This window comes from Halichoerus grypus, chromosome 5 (assembly GCF_964656455.1).
Source record: "Halichoerus grypus chromosome 5, mHalGry1.hap1.1, whole genome shotgun sequence".
NCBI classification, from domain to species: Eukaryota; Metazoa; Chordata; class Mammalia; order Carnivora; family Phocidae; genus Halichoerus; species Halichoerus grypus.
The window spans coordinates 104524894-104549315 of record NC_135716.1 but is presented as its reverse complement, the minus strand read 5'-3'; the positions used below and the strand labels follow the sequence as shown (position 1 = coordinate 104549315).

At 40.8% G+C, this 24422-nt stretch overlaps 1 protein-coding gene across 2 annotated transcripts in view; it reads left to right on the top strand.

Moving 5' to 3' along the window:
- Positions 1-10977, top strand: part of CDC14A (cell division cycle 14A) — a 169821-nt gene extending 158844 nt beyond the window's left edge. For both annotated transcript variants that reach the window (XM_078072692.1, XM_078072690.1), the window contains one exon: positions 8952-10977. In XM_078072692.1, the coding sequence (XP_077928818.1) occupies positions 8952-9000 (49 nt within the window). In that variant the 3' untranslated portion in view covers positions 9001-10977. The remainder of the gene's footprint in view (positions 1-8951) is intronic.
- Positions 10978-24422: the final 13445 nt, after the last annotated feature.

Sequence of the window (24422 nt, the reverse complement as noted above, 5' to 3'; positions counted from 1 at the left end):
CAGCTCTGTAGCCAGCGACCTACCACCGTGACTTGATTTGTTTGTGGGCCATAAAGAAGTTGATCATATTTTTGCATCCTGCTGTGCCTTTTCTTTTTTTTTTTTTTAAGATTTTATTTATTTATTTGACACAGAGAGACACAGTGAGAGAGGGAACACAAACGGGGGAGTGGGAGAGGGAGAAGCAGGCCTCCCGCGGAACAGGGAGCCCGATGCGGGGCTCGATCCCAGGACTCTGGGATCACGACCTGAGCCGAAGGCAGACGCTTAACAACTGAGCCACCCAGGTGCCCCTGCTGTGCCTTTTCTCCCATGCATTTTTTAAAAAAAAGATTTTATTTATTTATTTATGAGAGAGAGAGAGAGAGAGAGCAAGCTGGAGGGAGAGGGAGAGAGAATTGAAGAACTGAGTGCAGAGCCTGACACGGGGCTTGATCTCATGACCTGAGCTGAAACCAAGGGTCAGCTGCTTAACCGAATGCACCACCCAGGTGCCCCTCTCCCACACATTCTATCCTCACATGGTTGTGTGAAGGTGAGAGAGAGCTCTGGGCCCCAGTTATAGGAAAACTGATCCCATTCATGGAGTCCCCATTCTTATGACCTAATTGTCTCCCAAAGGCTCCCTCCTAATACCATCATATTGCAGGTTAGGGTTTCAACACATAAATTTGGAGGTAGTGGGGAACACAAACGTTAAGACCATCGCAAGCAGTAAACTAAAAGAGAAAATTAAAACGTGTCTATTTGAAAGTGAACAAAATAAGGCTGACCTATTCCAGCCTAATTCCCCTTATTCACCCCTTAAATGCAAATTGCTTTCTCTCTGGTAACTTCCAAATCTTTACAGGTAAGAGGTAAACACTGTGTTCTGACGTTTTAAACACTGCTTTTGGACTCTCCTCTCCTTTGGAAACTCCACCCAGTGATCTGCTGCTCCTTTTGTCCCCATCACTGCCATTTACTTACCTTCATTCCTTGACTTTTGCTTTACTTTGTAGCTACCAGGCTACTGCCAACATTCTCTGTAACATTTTCCTAATCGTGGTGCTCATCATCATCAGTGACTTAGTGACTACCTCCAGTGTGCCAGACATCGGACTAGGTGCTTCATATATACATTATCTTATGGATTTAGTCCACAATTTCCAGATGAGGATATCAAGATTCAGAGAGGCAGTGAGTTGGCCAAAGTCTCACAGCTACTCTATTTTAAACTTTCTTAACTTGGGTGATCTTTATTTTTATTCACTTGGAAATCCATTTCATTGACCTTTTTGTCACTCAGTGCATTGTTTCTGATATCTTGAATCCTGTGAGGCTCCTTTCATACAGTTAGTCCACCTACTAACCCTTCCCCATGGCCTCTCTATGATCCCTACCTGCCTCCCCAGCCCTCTCCATTCTCTGCCTTCTCTGATCCACAGAGTCCTTTCTGCTTTCTCTTTCCTACATTCTCTGTTACACTTGGGTCTTCTTTCTGTAGCCACTGGATTGCTAGCCTCCAAAATAAGATCAATTCGACCATTTCTTGTCTGTTCTGAGTCTCTCTCTTTCTAAGCACTATTGGTGAAAATGTCATCACCTGGCTGTCAGTTGACTCCATTTCAAATGAAGTTCTAATACCTGGCCCTTCAGTGCTCATAAATACTTTAGTTATCCCATTTTGGCTCCCATGCTCTTCCTCAGACCGGCTATTCCAAAACTTCCTAACATTCTTGTCAACACAGCCTCTCCAGCCTCCAGGGCTGGTTGACTTTGCCTTGAGTCCCACCGAAAACCTAGAATTTATCAGGAGTGATTTCCCTTAACTGTCCTCTTCTCTACCTCAAAGTGTACCTACATCTGACTTGTCCTTTTTTTTTTTCTTCCCTTTTAGATTACAAGAATCATTACTATTTTCCCATGGTAACTCCACTCACCTGTACTGTTCTTCCTGAACAGTTCTAGGGAGTTTCCCCATCCAGCTCCTTCCTCCTTTATGTCTTCAGTCTCTTACCCTCCATTTGCCTGTCTCCTCACCTGCAAACAGGTACATCCGAATTGGTCAGAGTGGTCTTGCCAATCACTTCCCTCAGTCCTGTCACTTCTCACAATGTCTCCTTTTTTTTTAAATAAGATTTTATTTATTTATTTGACAGAGAGCTAGAGAGCACAAGCAGGGGGAGGGGCAGAGGGAGAGGGAGAAGCAGGCTCCCCACTGAGCAGGGAGCGCCACATGGGACTCCATCCCAGCACCCTGGGATTAAGCCCTGAGCCAAAGACAGATGCTTAACTGACTGAGCCACCCAGATGCCCACAATGTCTCCTTTATGGCCAAACTTGGGGCAAGAGAGGTGACCCCCCCATTCCGGTGAGAGTCTCCCACAGGCTGCCCTTGACTTCTTTAAGGCCAGATCAGACGATCTCCTCCTTCTTAGTCTTTCTGCAGCATTTGACAATGTTAGCCAACATTTTGTCTATTATTTTTTGTCTCCTTTGTGTTTTAGAATGCTCTTTTCCCATTTATTTTCCTCCCTCCCCTTTAAACTGTTACCTGTGTGTCTTCCTCTGCCCGCCCCTTCATGATTTGTCCCAAGGCTCTGACCTTGGCCTACTTCGGTGTCTGGGTAAGCATCTCGTGGGCATTGGATCTACATGTCTAACTTTTTATGGGCATTACCTGGGACAGAATACACGCTCCTTCAGTCGCCTGCTCCTCCTTTCATCTCCTGCCTTAGTAACTGTCATCCAAGCTAGAAATCTGGAATCCTCTTTGACACTACTCCTGCCTTTCCACCTGCACATCCAGCCACTCGGTCCTATCAGCCATTCCTCTGAGATGTCTGGTTTTTGTTCTTCCATTCTCATCACTGTTGCCCTAATTGAGGTCTTCATGGACTGTGGGAATAGCCCTTTAAATTTTCTTCCTGCCTTAAGTGTCTCTCGACTTTAATCTTTTGTCTATACTGCTGCCAGTGTTAGATTTGTAAGACACAGCAGATTAAACCGTTCCTATGTTCCGAATTATTCGTTGTCTCTGCTGCGCCTGTGGGGTCCCGTCTGGATCCCGTGGCTTGCCACTCGGGGCCCTTCCCCGACAGACCGTGTGCCTCCCCCCACCCCCCACCCCCATGTCTCTCCAGCATCTCCGCCCGGCATGCTGACGGGCACTCTGCAGGAGTGCCTGCCTCGTGCCTGAACCCTAGCACATGCTCTGCTTTTCCTCGTCTCTGCGTGGTTTTATCATTCTTGGCCTGGCTCCACAATTATCTTTTTGATGCAGCATTTGTGACCCATCCTTCTCGACTCTGGTGGCACTTTGTTCACATGCCCCCTGCCACCTTCTCATTGCTCTCATATTCTACTTAAGCTGTATGTGATTCTCTCTTCCCTCTGCTGGCTTGTAAGCTTCTTGGAGGCATCTTTGTTGTCTCAGGCTCCAAAGTATAGTGAGTGCCTAATAAATATTTATTGAACTAAAAATTGAATAATATATCTAGGACCATGAATGCGAAGCGAAGAGCTACAGTGCTTAGGAGCCCATTATCACAGGAAGCACTTACAAAACAGAAAACAGATTTTCAGCTTTAGCTTTAATATACAGTCATCTGAGATGTGTTTTTTTTTCTCTTCTAGAAATGTGGCTTTACTAAAATAAGAGACAATACATGTTAACCGAGCTTGCATCGATACAATTTTGGCGTTCAAATGAACTGGAAACACAAATGGTTGGCTGAGTCAAGTAGAGTGTCAACAACAATCTGTCATCTAACAATTGAGCTTTTTGTGATTGTTGAAAAGCACAGATTAAGTTCACTCAGAAAAAAAGAATCTATTAAAAGTTAGGTAGGAAGGTGGAAGAATATTTTATATAGCATTTTAATTAACTGAAATTGGCTTGTTAAATCTTGGGGTCCCTGTAATGCTTTGAGAACACTATAGAAAAATGTTTACACCTCCTTCAAAGCTGATTTTATCAAAAAACCTTAGCCTTTTTGTGTTAATATGATGCCAATAAAACCTTCTCCAGCTATGTTTCTCTACTAGTGTTACTGGAGAAGTATAACTATGTTAGCAAAGGCAAAAACTTTCAGTATTCTGAAACCACATTTGTGGAAATGGGAATCAATGCACACATTTTGTGTGCTTGTAACTTACAAGCAATACAAAAACTGGAAACTCTTTATCGCAAAGTCCTAAAAGACCCCAGAGTATAGAGCCAATTATAGATAAACTTATTATTCCTCAGTGTTTATTTTTTCCCCGTTTGTTCATTAAAATTCAATACTGGAGTTATATATAAAATAGGATACCATATTACCAAACGTATTTTTTTCTTTTAATTATCTATGCCATGAAAACAAACCACTTTTTAAGGTGCTTTTTGCCTCTGTAGTTAGAACTCACACCAAGGGTAGCTAAGTAGACTGCTTTTTCTTCCTTAAGGGACTTGGCTAGATGGGGAAATGCAGGAGACAAAAAGTCAGTGTGGCAAAAGCACATGGTGATTGTGAGTCAGGATTTTGACTGAGTAGGAAACTTAACATTCCAGGTCATAAGGCCTTTGGTCTAAGTTATTTGAACATTAAGACGTCATTTCATTCATTTGCTGGCAAAGACCTAAATTTTTCATTATTCTTTACAGCTTGCTGTTTTTGATAGTCAATGTATAATTGTATTTATTAACCATCTTAACAGTATTTATATCTATAATTATTAGACATTTTTCTACCATGATTAGGTAACTGGGCTGTTTAAAAAAGAAACACCTCCAGAATAGCTAAATTTTTAAAGTCACTACCTACATCTGCCAAAACAGATTAGTAGCAAATTTCCAGAACAGAACAAATTGTCTTGATCTCCTTACCTAACACTTTGTTTTATGTCAAATCTAACTGCTTTCAGGGAACAAGACTTCTTGATGGAAGCTTATATTTTGACATAAAAATTTTGGGGGCTGCAAGTGTAAAGTAATTTTATCCTTATTTTGCAGGCTGAATATTGCTGTATTATTAGTTTTATGGTATTCACACTATAAAAACACCATATATTCATGAGAAACTTGGTCTGGTCTTAGCTCACTATAACCCTGTTGAACTTACTGGCTCAGGAACTTGAATATTCTGTTTGAGAAATTATATATATATAAATAAGCACTACCTTGTAAAATAATATTTACACCTCAGGTGCCACTTCCTTTGTAATCATATCCATTGTAATTCTTGAATTTTTGTAAAAATTTCAGGTGCATTAGGTATTAATTCTTATGGTAGTGATAAACATTGGCCAAGCAGAATTAAAACTTTAATCAGAGTACTTAAGCGTGGGTATTCTTATAAGGAAAAATTTTTTTTAGCATATTCCTGAAAATTACTTTGATTCAGTCCTAAAAGGATTTTTCATTTTAAAATGTCTGTGTCTCCTTTATAGTATAATAAATACTGCTTTCTCTTTTTGTAATTTAATATTTCTTTTCTCACTCAGGATCATACCCTGCTTCCAGTTATTATTTGTCTGTGTTAGAGTGATAGACAATGTCTAGTTGACTATGCAGTGATCACAGGACAAAAGCTAGAAGCGTCTTGCGGCCTTATACGATGGTGGCTAAGGGTTTGGGCTTTAAGCCAGACTGCTGAGCTCCATGACCTTCTCGTTGTGTGACCTTGGGCAAAGTACTTCACCGCTCCGTGCCTCAATCTCCTCATCTGTAAAATGAGTTGCCTGGAGCATTTAATGAGTTAATACATATAAAATGTTTAGAACTGTGCCTGGTATATAGAAGTGCTCAATAAGTATCTATCACAGAATAATTGACCTCTCCAGTCATATATCTAATTTATTAAGAATTCCGGATCGTGGTACTTGAATCTGTTTTCTGAATAACAAAATCAATAGCAAGAATGATATTGTTTATGGAGTACAAATACATTTGCATCTTTGCTATTAAAATTTGGCAATGCTAATAATGGTTATTATGTTTTCTGGGATATTTATTAGTAACTTTAGGATACAGGTACCAGAGGCCCTTGGTACAGCCCCATCATGGAAGCATATGGAATCTAAATGTCACTTTCATCCCACATGATTGCTTCCCCAGTGAAAAGGCCTTGAAATATTAGTTATGTTTTTTTCTACTAAATATGTCTCCTAGTCTTTAACAATTCTCTTTCTTCCCGAAGTCCACTTCCATTAAGATTTTTGTTTTAGATTGAAAATGAAAGGGAGTTAATTTGTTACCAAACGCTGATGTCAGAATAATTTGTTAAGCCCTTTTTACTGATCTATTATTTCCTTTAACGTTCTTTATACCACATAAAGAAATCATGGACGAACTTTGGTATCTTATTTTATCCCCCAGTGCCAATGTATACTATTGCTGTTTAGTAATTATTTGTTGAATTAATTAACCAGCATGACAGAAGGTCCATTCTTCAGCCAAATCATCTCTTTATTTGTTTACGGAGGACCCAGAGCCAGCTAGGCAACATTAAGCGAGCACACTGGGTGGATGGCAAAGGAAGGCAGTAGGGATTGTGCTAAACTCTATCTGTAGGTTGGATTAAACAGCAGCTAGAGTTTACGACCTCTGCTGTGTGTAAGGAAAGTCTTCTGCCAGAAGGCAAATACGAATATATACTTCATATGAATGATAGACATCCCTAAAATTATTCTAGACTAATGTTTTCCATTAGTTTTCCAGGAGCATCGTGATTCCATAAAATAAATAAAGATAAGTACCTACACATATTTACCCCCTATATATTGATGCATATTAAAAATACTTTACCTGGAAGAAAGTTTAGCAAAGGCCACTTGCCTGGTGTCTGTTCATTTGCTCTATCTCCGTCTATTGAGAATTATTGGAACTTTAGGAGTGCTTGCAAAAACAACTCTGTTCTGAATTAACAGCAATCTGAGGAGCTACATAATTTCTGTTAGTGGAAACACGAATAACTTTTCTAATTGGAACAAAAGCAATATTTAACTATTCCTATGAAAGCATCCTATGATGGCATGCATGCTTCGCAGTCTTGCCGCTGGGGAGATCTTATGGCCCTGCCCTCCCTGCCTACTTGCTAGACTTCAGAAGAAACTGGGAAAAAGCAGCTAGAAGAGTCATAGTCCACTGTGAAGCTCTAATTGTTAGGATGGCAACTGATGGGCCTACACGTTAAATGTACGTGGACTTCAAGGCAGTAGACCAGTTTCACTGGACTTTCTCAGTCTTACCTCTTAGGCTCTCCGTGAGTTCAGGTACACTTATATGATAGTGCCCTACTTCTTGATCGTCTCCCCTGTTCTGAAGGCTTAGCATAAACCACATTCTGTGGTGAGAAAGTCAACTGGACAACCTTTTTCATTCTTCCTAACATTTCCATTCTCCCTCTTCACATTTCACCTCTTCTTGGAAACTTGCAGGCTCGGGAACCACTCTTCTCCCTGAGCCTTCCCTTCCCACTCTTTGCCTCATGCTTTGCTTGTGTACAGTGTTACTCTCACCCTACACACATTATTGAACGTGGACACCTTTGCCTTTTCACTTTATGTTTGTGTGACAGTGTGGGCTTTTGCCGTTTGAGGGCAGGCTGGTAACTTTTTGACTCACAGCGTTGATAGATACTTAGTAAATGGCTGTCCATAGGGTATAAAATTCACAGGGATTGTGAAGCAATGAGAATGAACAAAGAGAGTTTGAATCCTTTTGTAGATGATTTGCCCAACAGACAGATTCTTTTTACTGATATGCCTACCATCAACAAAATGGACTCGTCTCAGAATTAAGAAGACCTATGAATACCATGCTGCAGATCAGTTTGAAAAAGAATTATTGGGGGAGGAGAAAAGGACATTTGGTAGCAAATCAAGTAAACTCTGTTGTTTAAGGTGTTAGATTAGAAGAATTGTACAAAAGAATTTGTTAATATTCAGACTGATTTGTGTTCCTTCTTTTTAGTTGTTTTTTGCTTCTCAAAAATAAGTATCTGGCAAATTTTTTCGACCTATCTTTATCTTTTCCTGGTTAATATCTATTATCAGTGCATTCTTTTTTTTTTTTTAAGATTTTATTTATTTATTTGACAGAGAGAGACACAGTGAGAGAGGGAACACAAGCAGGGGGAGCGGGAGAGGGAGAAGCAGGCTTCCCACTGAGCAGGGATCCCGATGTGGGGCTCGATCCCAGGACCCTGGGATCATGACCTGAGCCGAAGGCAGATGCTTAACAACTGAGCCACCCAGGCACCCCGATTATCAGTGCATTCTTGATTACATATCCCCATCATGTTCCTTTTATATGTGATTATCTAATATGATGTGGGAGGGATTTGCATTGTTTACTTTTCTCAAAAGCTGCCCACTATTTATTATGTTATGACTGCAAGATTCTTCTGCACAAGTACTTTTGGGTCTTAAGCTTACATTTCAAAGCTGGTAGTGCTCTGTGTCCCCCTAAATGGAAAGGATTTGTAAGCTATTTATTAAATTCAAGCATTCTTAAGGAATTTATTTAAATGACGGCTAATTCTACTGCTTTAGAAGCACTGTTTGTTATGCATTAGATTCAATAAAGTATGTATAATCTTAAAGTATATTCTAATAAATTTCAATTTAGTTACAGATGTCGTTTAATATTTTTGAGTCAAACTCAGTATTATTGCACAAAAGCTTAGAAGTGAGTTTGGTGCCACCTGCCAATTTGCAAATAGCACTTACTTTTTAACTGCTACGAATAAATCGTAAGCCTTTTAAAATACGGTTTTCTTGCAATCACGTCACATTATCGAGTATCTTATTCTTAGCAAATGCTTTGTTTTTTTTTCATCCTTTTCTATTTTCTTCTTAGTTTATTTCATTGATCTTTTATATTATAGACGCAAACTGCCTTGTGTTGAAGGAGGAAGCTGCAGGATGTACTACCAGTTTTGTATGTGATGGACTTTAACCTGGGTTTCTGTCTCTCCCCCACACAGTCCCTTCAGTCTGAATATGTTCATTACTAAGGCCCCGCCACTCCAGTGAAAGCACTCCACTCTTAGACACAAGGTCTTCGTCTGCCTGAGCAATGTAGAGAGAGAGCAGCTGATTGCCGGAGGAGTCTTTCTGCCTTCTTACCTTAAATTAAGGAAAGCACTAACATAAGACCTTCAAGAGACTTGAAACCAGAAAACTCTGGCTAATGACTACTCTAAATGCACTGAAACTGGGTTTATGGAGCTGTTAACACTTTTTAAGACAGTTTTAATGTTGAATTTGGTATCTCGAAAGGTTATTTTTAATGTATTTCGGTAATACATTTGTTATTACATTTACATGTACAGTGTTACATTATGTATGTATTGTGAACTTTAAGAGACTATTTTGATAAATTTATAAATATATAAAATTATGTAAAAACTAGACTATATTTTGACTTAGATTTTTCTTGCTGTTTGCTACCAAAAATTTGTATTTTGAATTTGTTTAGTATGGTTTTGTCTACAATGAATACATAATTCCTCTTTAGGAAGAAAAAATAAGGGAGAGAGTTTTTAGAAAGTGATTTTTATGTTCCCACTGTGAACGTGGCACATCAGTTCATTCTTTTGGGAAGTCAGTCGAATATGATGAGTTTATCCAAGCTGATCTCTGGTGAGAGGAGGATGATCGGTTAATATGGCTTCTTTAGACCATTTCCTTTCCCTTTGTTTTTGTTGCCAGCCATTTCATTTTGCATCCTTGTGGGGCTTTAACACAATTTAACATCCAGTTGGAGATCAGAATTCACTGAATGTTTCTCCTGAAAACACAGCTTTTCTCTAAGTGAAATGATTCAACATTCCAAATGCCTTTATTTCTTTCCTCCTCTCACAAGAGCCCTGACCCCAGTTAGGACATTCTGCGTTTGGTACGAGGTCGTCGGCTGTAACCACACATGGTCCGGCACCCGTTTTAAATCAATGAAGAGAGAAAACTGGAAAAAAAAAAAAAAAAAAAAGATGCTGCTAAGTAGTTCTCTGTATCAAAGGAGATATGTTTGAAACAGATGACAAACACCTAACACACAAGCTAGGGTATCAGAAGCCCGACATGAGAACCAAGGGACTCCTTATAGGTACTCACAGCCCATTTACTAAGTGTAATCTTGTGTTTCGGCCTCAGAAGCCCGGAGGCTTCATTTCTCTGGGCAGTTGGGGAGCCTTTGATGCTGATTGTTTTCCATGCTGCCTTAGAACGGACTCCTCACCCAGTTAAATGGATCCGTATGAAGTGCTCTGCTCGCCACCACTGAGTTCTTTATAATCTATTTATTAGGAGGGGGTACCTTGAGGCTGTTACACATGCTTCAGCAAAACAGCGCGTTGGTGTTTTCCATTTTAAAAAGGCATTTGAATTACTGGCTCAGGTTCATGACTTAAACTTCAGTAACTGCAGTACCAAATAATTGCACTAAAGCTGATGGGAAAAAATGAATTGTTATGTTTTAGGAGTCAAAAATTAAAATAAGTGGAATTAAATTGTATGCCTTTTCTAAAGCCAAAAGAATAAAATATTTTATTATGAGTTGTGAAAAAAAAAAAAAAGATTGGTTAGTTGTATAGGAAGATGATAGTATTTTTAAAATTTATCAGTGAAAAGTAATTCAGACGATGTTCGAGAAGTGGGGAAAAGGGAACCATGTTGACAGTTTTAGTTCTGTGAACACTAATTTGTGTGCAGCTATTAAAATGATTGTAAAATTGACTACTATAAATTTTCCATAATTATGTGTGTATATTAGTCATGTGTATCTACATGTGTATGTCTTAAAATTATTTGTACACATGTAGATACTTAGACAAACCAAGAAGTGTATGTATATAATATAGAAAGTATATAGCAAAGTAATTCTACTCCAAAAATAAAAATTGTTGACATGTATTTTGTTATGAATAGTTTACCTTCCAAAAGATATTTTGTTCTATTTTAAAGTGTAGAAGAATGCACTGCTAATTAATAATAAAAGTTTTATGCAATTTATGTTTTCCCTGACTTTTATAATTTGGATTTTGAGTTATCAATGTACTGAAGTCTCTTTGTAATTTTCTATTTGATCCGATCTGGTTGGTGCCTTTCAAGTGTCTCAAGCTCTCCATTCTGGATTTTTAGTTTATCTTTTATTGACTTTCCAGGTTGTGGCCATTTTTTGAAGTATATGACAATGAGCACAAAGAAATCTTATCCTTTGCCTTTCACAAAAGTCAGATAATGTCAGGCTCTTGCTGTCTTTCTAATTTTCCTTTCTGTTAATAAAACACTGATTGTGATCAGAGTTTTGGGTCCTGCTTAGTCATTTATGACTACTGGATGATATACTGGTCATCAGTGCCTTTTGAGAAAAATGGCCATTTTTCTTAAGGAGAAATTATAGAAATAAATCAGATGGAACAAACCTCACCACTTGGATCTATGCCCTGAAGAGCCAGCTTGAGAAGAAGAAGCTGCACTATTTATTGAAGATATTTTATGCATTAAACTGGATCTCTCTGGGTTATGATGTTTCTGAGGTTTTGCCCTTCTCTTTTGTCTTTCAATTTTTTTTTTTTTTTTCAGAACACATAGGAAAGGATGTGAGTGGGAAGGTAGTTTCACTTCTTGAGTTGAAAATCTGCCAATTAGCAGTTCTCACAACACTGCATGAGACAGTTGGGGTACGGAGGTTGTCATGGGACCACATCTCAGGGAAGAAGAGTTCTTATGAATTCATGAACCTGGGTAGAAGGGCTGAGAATCCTCTTCTTCAGATTTAGTTCTTATGCAAAAAAAAAATAGTAAAACGAATCAGTTAATTAGTTCCAACAAATTTCTCACCTAGCCGTCATGGAGTTCACATGATTTTGTTGTCGATGTCAATTGATTTATAAACCTCCAGACACACCCGGAGCGGCTACCCAATACCTATATTCAACTGCAGTGCAGCCAACAGCAGGAACACGAGTTTACCAAAGATAAGCCACAGAAATGTATTTTCAAAATTGTTCGCACTCGTATGCTTTCCTTTGTGATATTTGTTAAGCCATCAATATATTAAAAAGTTTCTGCTTAAACCAGTTGTTGGCCTGTCAGCTGAAGGGTACTCTGTGGTGGTTCATGTTCTAGACGAAGTCTGTGCTCTTTCCCAAAGTGCCCTTTGAAGGCAGAGTTAACGGTGCCTGCAGAAGCCTTGCAGTCCTCTCCGCAACACACAGCAAAGCAAAAATTCGGTCACTGCCTGTCTCGTCTGAAGATTAATTAGGAAAATTTCCAATTATGGCAAGATCGAATTTACAGCTAAGATAAAAACTCCCTTATTTACCCATAGCTCACACAGTAGGGGCACCCGTGGCACAGAAAGTAGAAAATAATTGTATTAAGTTATTTTGAGCTGGATTGAAATGTTAATATATTCCCACCCGTTCCTTCTCTATGGATTGAATTATGATAATCATATCGAGAAAGAGAAAAACAGCTTTTCTAGGGAATTTTAAACTTTTTCGGTGAGGACAAGTAGAAACTTCTATCGAAAGACTACTTTTAAGGCAGCATACAATTATTTGGAACTGGTTTTAAACGGACAAACATAAGTTAACTGACCTTTTCACTCACCAGACCTTGCTTTAGCCAGCAGGCCACCAAAATAGGGATGATTCACGTCACCACTCGCTATTTCTCCTTTGGTTCAAATCAAGTGGACCGAAGCTGTTTTGAAAGGTGGTCTGCTAGTGAAAAATGAGTTCAGGGTAGTAACTGTAGAAATGACTCCAGCTGCAAATTTTACATTGACATTAAACTTCAGATTCAGGGGTAATGGTCTATCAAATGTATTTTGTTTATTTATATTATGGCTCCCTTCCAAAAGGATTTAAGCTGGTCTCAAAGAATGGACCAGGTGTACCATAGAGGAGCAAGAAGGGCTTTGGACACCAAATTTTGAGGCAACCGATGCTGGGACTTAAAGCTGAGACGAATAGCGTGCTCAGATGTCGCAGGATATTGGTCCTCTCCTTCTACATTGGGCAAAGTTACACTAAATGCTCACCTTCAGTCAGCTCCAGGACTCCTTATTGGGATTTATTTTCCTCAAAATGTTAAGAATAGTACAATATGTGATTATTAACTATAAGCTCTATGCTGTACAGTAGATCTCTAGGATGTACTCATATAACTGAAACTTTGTACTCTTTGGCTAATTTGCTAAGAGGGTAGATCTTAGCTTAAGTGCTTTTGCCACAAAATAATATTGATGACAATTATTATAAGAGGATGGGAGGAAATTTTTGGAGGTGATGGATAAGTTTATGGCCTAGATCGTGGTAGTGGTTTCATGGAGGTGTACTTACTTCCAAACCCATCAAGTTGTATACATTAAATCTGCACAGCTTTTTGGATGTCAGTCATGCCCTAATAAAGTGGTTTAAAAATGTTTTCAAAGAAGAGATTATCTCCAAGTGAGATTGTCAATTTTGACACCCAGATCTCCACAAATGATTGTCAGGTACATAGAATAGAAAGTTGAAAAGATAAATTGAAATCAGAGATCAGAATAGTATAATGATAGTCTATATAAGTATCTATCTATCTATCAGTTATCTAGTGTACATCTGGCCTTTACTGAGAGCTAATGGAGATGAAGCTGAGAAGTATAACACATGTTTTTTTGTACTGAAGTAAAACCTGGAAGATATGGGGGTCCTAGAGATTTGAGATTAAAGGAGCCAATCTGTTCTTGTCTTAAAAAAAATAGAGTAAGACTCTGGAGGAAATGACACCATTTTTAAAAAATCTAGGTTTCTTGCCGGCAGAGTGACTTTTCCCACCACACTGCACATTCTGAGACAGATACCATGCCCCAAGAGGCAAGTTCCAGGCAGTTTTTTTCAATTCTAGAAAGATGTAATCAATTAGCTTCTCCTATAGCTTGGGTTGTAAATAACATGGCACATGCTGACTGTGACCAGGGGGGTTTTAGATAGGCCTAGTTTTTCCTGATCTGAGAAAATATAAAATATTCACTTCTTCTCTCCCTTGGCCATTCTTTACACCTATTTCCTTCACAAGTACAACAGCCAGCCCGAGATTTATTTTCCTGCTGCTTGAGGCTGAGTTAGTACCTTACTTTATCACTTAGATCACATGCCTTCAATGACCATGGAGTCATGGCCAGTGGACCACGTCAATGACCCCCTGCGCTCAGAGCATCTCAGGTCCCATCAGCACGGAGCACCAGCCTCAGACTTCTCCTTCTCAGACACTGTGCCAGAGCCTGAGTGAGGGGCCCTGGCCCCGAGATTCCTATTGAAGTGACAGGTGGTTGGGGCTGTTAATTTCTAGAGTAATCCAAAAGAGGAAAAGTTCACCCATCTGGTCTAGAAGAGAGCTAAACGTCAATGACTAAGTCAGGAACTAATTATCAACCATTCTGCAGCTAGGAGAAGCCCTGTTTGTCCGAGTCCCCAAGGTCAACCCCCCCGCCCCGTTCTATGATTTGTTAGGACTCACATGACTCAGCATATGGCTGCACTCACAGCTAAAATTTATTACAGTGAAAGGAAACAGCAAAATTAGCAGAAGGGAAGAGGTGTGTGGAGTAAGGTCTGGAGGACGCCAGGTGCAAGCTTCCAAGGGTCCTCTCCCAGTGGAGTCACACAGGATGGTGCTTAACTCTCCCCCAGCCAGTGGTGACAACACAAGTGAAGTGTTGTCTACCTGGGAAGCTCATTAGAGACTAGGCACCAGGGTTCTTACCGGGGGCTGGTCACGTGAGCACCCTCTGATCAGCATGAACCAAAACTCCAGACCTCCCGAAGGAAAGCCGGCGTTCTGCAAAAACCTTAGCATTTGCATGGTCTGGGCACAGCGAACCACCATTATCATTAGGGGAAGTCTGACATCAGAGCAGGAAGCTGTTTCCAGGTGGAAGCCAAGGCCAACCTTGAAAGCGGGCCTTTCTACAGACACCGGTCTCATGCCCGCTATGTAAACATTTTTTTAAAAAAGATTTTATTTGTCAGAAAGAGAGAGAGCGAGCATGAGCAGGGGGAGGAGGGGCAGAGGCAGAGGGAGAAGCAGGCTCCCCACTGAGCAGGGAGCTTGATGCGGGACTGGATCCCTGGACCGTGGGATCATGACCTGAGTCGAGGCAAGGCAGACGCTTAACTGAGCCATCCAGGCGTCCCAAATATTTTAGCTGACTAATTTTGTAGTAACCAAAGCCCATTTGAATGAATGTGCAGTTCTACTTTATGAAGTTGACCCACGGTCCTGTTTGTGAAGACTTCTTTGTGGAGGGGAGGAGTTGTGATCTAGTAGAAAGGAATGCTATCCTTTTGGGTCTCCAGGGCTCCAGATGGGCCAGAGTTCTCTTTTCTGGTTTTTGTTTTTTGTTTTTTTACTCCACGCTGAGCGTGGAGCCGGGCACTGCGGGGCTGGACCTTACAACCCTGAGATCATGACCTGAGCAGAAATCAAGAATCAAACGCTTAATCAACTGAACCACCCAGGTGCTCCTATGTTTTGTTTTTAAATGGATAAAATCAAAAGTGGTTTCCTTTCAGGGCAAACTAGAGTAGGAAAAAACACCCTGAATCATCTTTGCTTTAAGAGAGAAGTTTCAAAATTTTGCTCCTAGTATTTACCTGTTATTTAATAAGTGAAAGAAATAAAAAAAGATTAATATAGCTTTAACAATATCTCGATTTCAAAAATATTGAAGTAAAAAAGTAATTGAAAAAATTAAAGCTAAAAAATAATGACCCCAATGAAAATAAAGACAACAGTGAGGCTTTTAAAAAGGTACACTTAAAACCATAAAAAATAGAAATTAAAATGATAAAATATTGATATAAATTGCTAAACTGCTTAAAATGAGGTAAACAGAAATCTAAAAGTGAGACAGTGAAAAAATAAAGCATTTAGGAGCTGAAAATTTAAAAGGATGAGCTAGAATAATCTAAAATAAATGAAGAGTAAATCAAAAAAGGCCTGGATTTTCAAAAAAAAAAAACAAAACAACCAAAAACACAAAATAAAGAAGTTTAAAACACTTTCAACGAAGCAACAGGGCTGCTTGTGCAGAGAAAGTTACAGATGCCAACAGGCTTCCCATTTTGCCTGATCTCCAGGTTGAGCTACCCTGGACAGGCGTTGTACCAGTCAAAATTCCCAAGAATATTCTAGAGAAAAGACCTATGAGCCAGACACTTTGTCAGCTCAAATGATCCCAGTTACATTTCCAGCCTGGCATCTGTGGACCTTTTTTAAGGTTTTATTTATTTATTTGAGAGAGAGAGAGAGCACGAGAGGGGGGAGGGTTAGAGGGAGAGGGAGAAGAAGGCTCCCCGCTGAGCAGGGAGCCCGATGCGGGGCTCGATCCCAGGACCCTGGGATCATGACTTGAGCCGAAGGCAGACGCTTAACCGACTGAGCCACCCAGGCGCCCCTGCCTTGAGGGAATGTTAACAATACATTTTCTGAGTGATTATTGTAATCCAGACAATGCACTAGGTAAATCTATAAGTAAATCCATAAGTTATCTCGCTAGACAGCACTGAGAGGTTTTAGGTGGAGGGAGCGGACATGGAGAAGTGAATGACTTGCCCAAGGTCATACAGCCAGCAAGTGGTCCAGCCCAGATTTAAACATTGCCTTAATGGCAAAGCCAAGCTCCTGACATGTAGCCAGTCTGACGGGTGTGAAAGGACATATCAAAATAAAATAAACAGAAACATCTCAAGCAAGACAGCTGTCAGCATGTTAAAGCTTCAGGCTGGTGTACACATTGTTAGGTCCAGAAAAAGTTTGGTTAAAACATGCTATTGCTTTGAAAAGAGATCACGTTTTGGGGCAAGGAGACTTCGAGTCATATATAAAGTACTAATCCCTTGCTAATTCTCAGCTAGCACGAAGAATCTAGAAAGTCCAAGAATTCATACCCTTGGAACTGATATAAGAAAATGAGATTCTTAAAATCGTAAAAAAAAATTGTTTTAATGTAGCGTTGAAAGGATTAGTTGGCCAAAAGGCAGAAAGTTCAGATTTGAGGTTTCCACAACAACCTGCCCCGGCACCTTTGTAGCCTGCTCCAGAAAAACTGCTCTTCCTGTGCTCACACAACAATGAGCAATATCCAGTAAACAGCCTGTGGTTGTTCAGGGATTCTTTAGATGAATTTTAACCTTGTCCCAATAATAAACCCTGGGCAATTCTTTTCAAAGTTATATTGTTCTTTGGGTTTCAATGGGCTTAAACACTATGCATTAATGTACCTGACTATATTATAATTGGAATTCTACTTCATAACATATTTTATGGAAAGCACGTATTGTGGTTTTTACTCAACATATTACTTTTATTTTAAGACGTAATATGATTCTTGTAAAAAAATCAGAGATTAGTAAGAGTAAAAGATTTAAATCCCTCAAATCGGCTAACCTGAATTGTGTTGACGGATCATATGTCCAGATTTTTTTTTTTCTGAAAGCTTGTTCTGTGCTTAAATAATGACGCTGTCTGAATGTTATGTGTTTTGTTGTTCCTACACAAACATGCCCAGTGTTCCAAATGACAGGCTGGGTAAAAACAGACCCTCTTGTGAATTACATTTTAAGGCTTCTGCTTCCTTATTTTACTTGCCACATACTGTCAGTTGTTTAAGTGGTCAGCTTGTGATATGTTGTGTTTGGTAAAGTGTGATTTCTCCCCCCTCACTAAGCTGTGGCATCCTTAATTAATGTCTGCTTTTTGTCACTCTATCCCAGGTACCTGACTCATAATAGGTACAGATGGGACCCTTTTATTTCACTTGACTTCTACCTTTTTCATATTTTCTCTGAGGGCTTCAGAAATACGTGTGATAGAGATTTCACTTTCTTGGGTAGATTCTTAGCCATTAGTTGTAGAAACCTGAGTGAAGCCTGGTTTGACACAGCTTCCTGCTAGGAGCAGACCTTTGAAGAGGCTTTATCACAAAGGATTTGGGAAGGTTTAATGGGCTGCTGCCTCTGGTGTTCTTGATGGTCTAGAAAAGAAGTGAGACAGCAAGAAAGGAATCAAAGAAAGTGATTCACACTGACCCCCAGAGATTGGAAAGTTGACTGTGGATTGCTATTTTATTCATTCATTCATCCGAACAAATTTAGTGAGTGACTACTGAGGAGCTACGGATATAAAGTTAAAACCCCTGTGCTCAAGCTCCTAGTCTTTCGAGGAACACAGACACCTAAACAATGGCCAGCCATTTGGATGACGCGCTTTTCCTGGGAAGGGCTGATGTTCTTGAGGGAGGAGCGTGAGTGTGGTTAAAACGAGAAGAGAAGGTGCGGTCTGAGGAGCCTTTACAGAGGAGGAGCATGTGTTGAGATGGTTTGAAGGCAGCAGGAGGTGTAGGAGTAAATATTGGTATCTTTCGTTTCTAATTAAAAACCCGAATGTGTTCATCTGGCAAAGAATGAGAAGAAACAGACCAGTGGAGCCATCTGGTATCGCGCTCCCACCAACTCTCCACCCCAGCAGGCTCTGTACTTTCTAAACTTCAAGGTGATACCAAGAGGAGAAGAGACCGTTGGTAGGACAAAATGAGCTGCCTGCTGAGCCCTTACTACTTTTCCACAAACGGACAACATTGACTAAGAGATGAACAACTTTTCAACTTCATTGGAATATAACTTTCCAGACTGTCCATTTCCCCGACTGGCTGTGTTTAAAGGATGTATGTAAATTTAACATTAAAACAAGCGTAAAGTGCATTTCATATGGAACAATGATTCTTAATTCTGACTGCTTTAGAACACATGGGGAGTGTTTTAAAAAATAGTGGCACCAAGGCCCTACCCCAGACTGGCTGAACCAGAAAGTGGAGCATTAAGCCTGAAATTGTTTTTTTAAGCTCTTCCTTCCCTGCCTCCCTCCCTCCCATCCTTCTTTCCTTTTAAAAAACTTGTCCAGTAATCCCTGGTACACACCAGGGTTAAGAAATTGGGAGAAGAAAGCCAAGCTTTCCAATCATTTACCATTGTCTTTTTTAAAATAAGATTTTAAGGGCACGTGGGTGGCTCAGTTGTGAAGTGGCTGACTCTCGATGTTGGCTTATGTCATGGTCTCAGTGTTGTGAGATCCAGAGAGCCCCACATTGGGTTCCATGCTCAGCATGGAGCCTGCTTAAGATCCTTTCTCTAGGGGCGCCTGGGTGGTTCAGCGTCTGCCTTCGGCTCAGGTCATGATCCCAGGGTCCTGGGATCGAGCCCCACATCGGGCTCTCTGCCCAGCTGGAAGTCTGCTTCTCCTCCCCATCCTCAACTCCTGCTCTCTCTCTCACAAATAAATAAATAAAAATCTTTTAAAAAGATTCTCTTTCCCCCTCTCCCTCTGCCCTTCCCCTGCTCTCATTCTTTCTCTAAATAAATTAAATAAATAAATAAATAAATAAATAAGATTTTAATTCTTCAGGGTGGCTCTCAAAATTGACATTTAGGTTGAGATATAATAGACTAAATAGTACCCTCTTATCTGTCAGTTAACATATATCTTGCTCAAGGGATTGTGCTAGGAGCTATGGGGAGGGGGGAATAAAAAGAAGTGGGACAATGACAAGAAGGCATCTTTTCCATGCCTTCGTCATGTCTGCAAGGAGTTCACAATCCAGTTGAGGAAATTATGTGATCATGGGTTGGTTAGTCTTTTTTGATTGTGAGAGATACCCAACTTTAGCTTAGGACACAAGGGGCTTATAGAACCCAAGGACTAGGAAGTGGCTGGACTTCAGGTATAGTTGGAGCCAGGAGCTTGAAACCAGCAGGAATCCCTTCTCTCATTCTCTGCATGGCAGATAGCATGGCTACTGACAGCTGTAGACCTACAAACCATATCTAGCAGTTTGAGGGAATTGGGCTCACAGAAGAACAGGACACCTCTCTTTGAAATCAGGTAAAGGATAGTAGTACGTGTCCTAATCCCCCCAGAAAGTATGAATAAGGGGTTTGCTCGGCAGTTTACAAAACAAATGTGCACTACACTTGTATAGCAAGACAAAGATATTAGAGGATAGCACCGGAGAACCATGTGGTCCAGCAATAATGACCAACAGATGGTAGAGACTATTGCTGTGCCCCACTCGAAGAAAGCTGGACCTTTGGAGCTGCCTCTCTGCGGACCGGATCCGTGCGCACATTTAGTTTTCCCCACCAGATGTGGGGGTTGGGGGGCTGGTTAGGAAGATATGAGGCAGTGCTCATAGGGTGCTTAGCACACAGAACGCCTCCGCCTACCCCACGCCCCAACAAAAGGCAAGCATGGAGAGTTTGGGTTTTGTCTATGGTGTTGGAAGGACATCTAAGTGGATATGTGGATATGCAGTGCCAAAATGTAGTGATGTCCTTAACTCTTAAATTCCATGATGAGAGGCTTCAAACACATATTTGGCAGCTATTTTCACAGGGGCTGCAGAGGCTGTGTCCAGCCAGCATCCAGGGAAGTTTCTCGTGGATTATGGAAGAAAGAAATATGCTGCGAAAAGGCTGCTGGACATTGACAGTGCCAATTTGCTTCCCAAGCAGGCTCCTTATTTGTGAGCTGAGGAAAATAGAATATATTACTTTTTCTAACCACCAGTGGTTGTCTCGATGAGGTAGAAACAGGATAGGCGCTCCTGGTTGTCTTATTTGTTTCCCGATCAATCTAATTTAGGCTTCAAAATTACATGAACAGTTTCTCAGATTTTTCTTAACTTGTTTCATTTGTTATCTTGTCGATCCTGCTCAACTCCAATTAAGGATGATAATGATTGTGGCCAAATATGGGAGAGTGTATGATCTTTTCCCCCATCAGTGATAGGAGAGAAAACACACTCACACACACACACACACACACACAGCGCTCTTTTAAAGTAATTTGATCCACTTCAGTTACCTAAAATAATTCCTAAATGCTTGAAAACATGAAACTGGATGGTCTCCATCCAGTCCCTATCTCTACCAGACAGAAATATTCTTTAAGCACATTAAAAAAAATAAACTATATTAAACCCTTACTGGAAAAAAAGCCACTTCTGGACAGAGACCAAGCCAAAGCAATTTTAGTTTAAATTGGTTTTCCTGGAAAAGCTGAAAATGTAGTTCAGAAAAGAAATGCTTTGGCAAATTTACAAATCAACACTCAAAAACTAACATGATCAGTCTCCATATATCCTCTGCTTTGGTGATTCTCAAATACTAGTGTAGAAGAGAATTTCCTGGGGAGCTTGTTAGAATCAGATTCCTGGGCCCGGAGAGTAGCTCTGATCCAGACCCAGGTGATTTTGGTATAGGAGATTTGAAGATCACCATTCAACTAACTCTGAAAAGACAAATTTAGGGCTTTATAATTTGATAGGGCTAGAAGGAGGAGTTGTGTTTGTGTTTATTATGTTATCTTGTTGTGTGTTTATAAACTGCTTTAATCTCATAGCCCCCTTCAGTGGGGACCCCTGCACCAGTCTCGCGGGACAGCCTGGTTGGAGACATAGAAAAGGCTGCTGGACACTGATGGTGCCAATTTGCTTCCCGAGCAGACTCCTTATTTCTGAGCTGAGGAAAATAGAATAGATTACTTTTTCTGTGTGATTTGGGGTAAGTCATTTACTGTTTTTAGGTTGGGTTTTCCGTAAAGGGAGGAGATTGAATGACATCAGTGACTCTTAACCCTTTGAGGTTACAGACTCCTTTGAGATGCTGAAATAATTATTTAATCTTCTCCAGGAAAATGCACAAATATGCACATACATGTTTGCACGCAAATTTGGGGAGGATCACAGTTTTCTTAAAATGCTTAGAGGGACTTCCTGTGGCAGTGACTCAGAGCTGGAGAATTGGTTTATCTAAATCTAGGTTTTGTAAGGCACCCCACACTCCCTCCAGATTTGTTCTTTGGGAGGGTGCATCCCTTTATGCCCTCCACTCCCCATCCCCTGTGGGGAAGCACCATTGTCCTTAATGTGTGCGGCACACTTACACACGGTCCACTTTGGTGAAGCTGTTTGCATAAATTTAATCATTAAAAGCCCCCCGCCCCCCGCCCCTTACAGGTAGGTGACGTTATTTGCATTTTACAAATGAGAAAACTGAGATCCGCAAAAAGTGAAATAACTTGCCAGCAACTACAAACAGGCTCTGGCTTTTGCCCTGAGCTCTTAACCTCTCTGGCAGGGTTTCTCAGTCTGGGCATTGCTGACACTTTGAGCTGGATAATTCTTTGTTAGGGGATTCTGTCCTGTGTATTGTGAAATGTTTAGTAGCATCCCTAGTCTCTAGCTATTAGATGGAGCGACACCCGCTGCCCCCACGTGTGACAACCAAAAGTGCTTCCAGACATTTCCAGTTGGCCCCCAGCTGAGAACCATACTCTGTGGTACTTCCCTGATAGGGAGCGCTACCACTGGAGTGAACCGCTGTTGCTGAGGCGAGGTGAGATGCTCTCTCAAGTCCGACAGGGCAGAAGAAAAGTTGGGAACCATCATTACAAGGCCTCAGGTATCCCAGGTAAAGAGCTTCAGGAAGGAACAAACGACAGGTCATTTCTAGCACCATGATTTTCTAAATGCGTAATTTCTACAAACTCTACCATTGAGCTTTCTCCTAATGGTAAATGCTCTCATGCAGTTGAATCACTCCTAAATCGGGTCGTAAAGCAACCTAAAGCTATTGTTCCTTTGCAAAACCTCTTTTACAGTCCAAAGAAGCTTATACCAACAGGATTCTCAGTTGTGTTCCTACTGAGAGACCAAGATTGGAGGAAACACAGCTGGGGTTTGAAACGGGATTTTCGACCGTCTCAGCGTCGTGCTTAGTGAGGCTGCTCTGTGGCTTGGCTAACAGCAGACGGGGAAGGCACAGGAAGTGAGCGATTTTTCACTGCTGCCACTCACCCTTTGGTTTTCCAAAGTATGTGAGACAGTAGTGAGAGCACGCGTTTTGGTGGATTTTGAAATCGAGTACTAGGAAAAGTACACATTGGATCCTGTCGGGGTGGGTGTGGGGTTGTATGAGCGGGGGTTGTTATCAACAAAAGCTCTATTTAAAAATAATTTGGTGGCATAAAGCATGAGGATGCGGTTACATGAAGCTTTTAAAGTATTTTAGAAAGATCAGTAATAACAATGCTTTGCTGCGTGACTCTGACTGCTGGTTGTATCTCCTGAGAAAGCAATCAAGACTGAAATCTTGAGCCCACATATCAAAGGTTCCCAAGGGACCTATTCAGTCAACAAATGTTTAAGTATTTACAATGTGTCAGGGCACTCTGACCAAAAAGAGAGCCTTGCCCTGACTAATTTACCATTTGGAGAGGGCGTAACCAATCCCTGGGGAGCCTGGCTGTGGCAGCGATACACGCCTGGGCTTTGAGGCACACAGGCTGTCATGGGGGGCAAGAAAGACTCCTTGCAGGAGGTGAAGTCTGAGCTCAGACCTGGAAGGTCAGTAGGACTTAGCTAGGCAAAGGTGGGGGCAGATTGCAAAGAGGCAGCCAGGGGAATGGCCGGCCCTGAACAAACAGACATGGCTAGCTGGGAGCAAGAGGAGAAACTGAGGCACGCTCAAGGAAGGCAGGTCCGCAGTCTGGTTGGAGCAGGGCTGGGGGAGGGAGAGATGGGGTGGAGAGGTGAGAATGGAAGAGGTTACAGGGGGGACTTATGCAGGGCTATTTTAAGACCTGTGCAGACCTCAGCACTTACGGAGGTCCTATCACGCATCATAGCAAACATATCAAAATGTAGCCAGATCCCAACTTAAAGTAGTTTATAAATAATGAGTTGATTTGCAGTTGACTATTTTTTAATTTTTTATTTAAATTTTAGTTAGTTAATATATAGTGCAATATTGGTTTCAGGAGTAGAATTCAGTGATTCATCACTTACATACATCATCCAGTGCTCATCATAACAAGTGCCCTTCTTCATCCCCAACCCCCATATAGCCCATCCCCCACCCACCTCCCTCCATCGAACTTCAGTTTGTTTTCTATCTTTCAGAGTCTTTTTTCGGGGGCGCCTGGATGGCTCAGTTGGTTAAGGTTAAGGGTCCGGCGCTTGATTTTGGCTCAGGTCATGATCTCAGGGTTGTGAGATCGGGCCCACGTCCGGCTCCTTGCAGAGTCTGCTTGTCTCCCCTCACTCTCTCTCTCTCTCATAAATAAATAAAAAATCTTAAAAAAAAAAGTCTCTTATGGTTTGTTTCCCTCTTCCCTTCCCCCTTCCCATATGTTCATCTGTTTTGTTTCTTAAATTCCACATATGAGTGAAATCCAATGGTATTTGTCTTTCTCTGACTGACTTCTTTCGCTTAGCACAATGCACTCTAGCTCCATCCACATTGCAAATGGCTGAGTAATATTCCATTATATATCTATATATCCATATCTATATACCACATCTTCTTTATCCATTCATCTGTTGATAGACATTTGGGCTCTCGCCATGG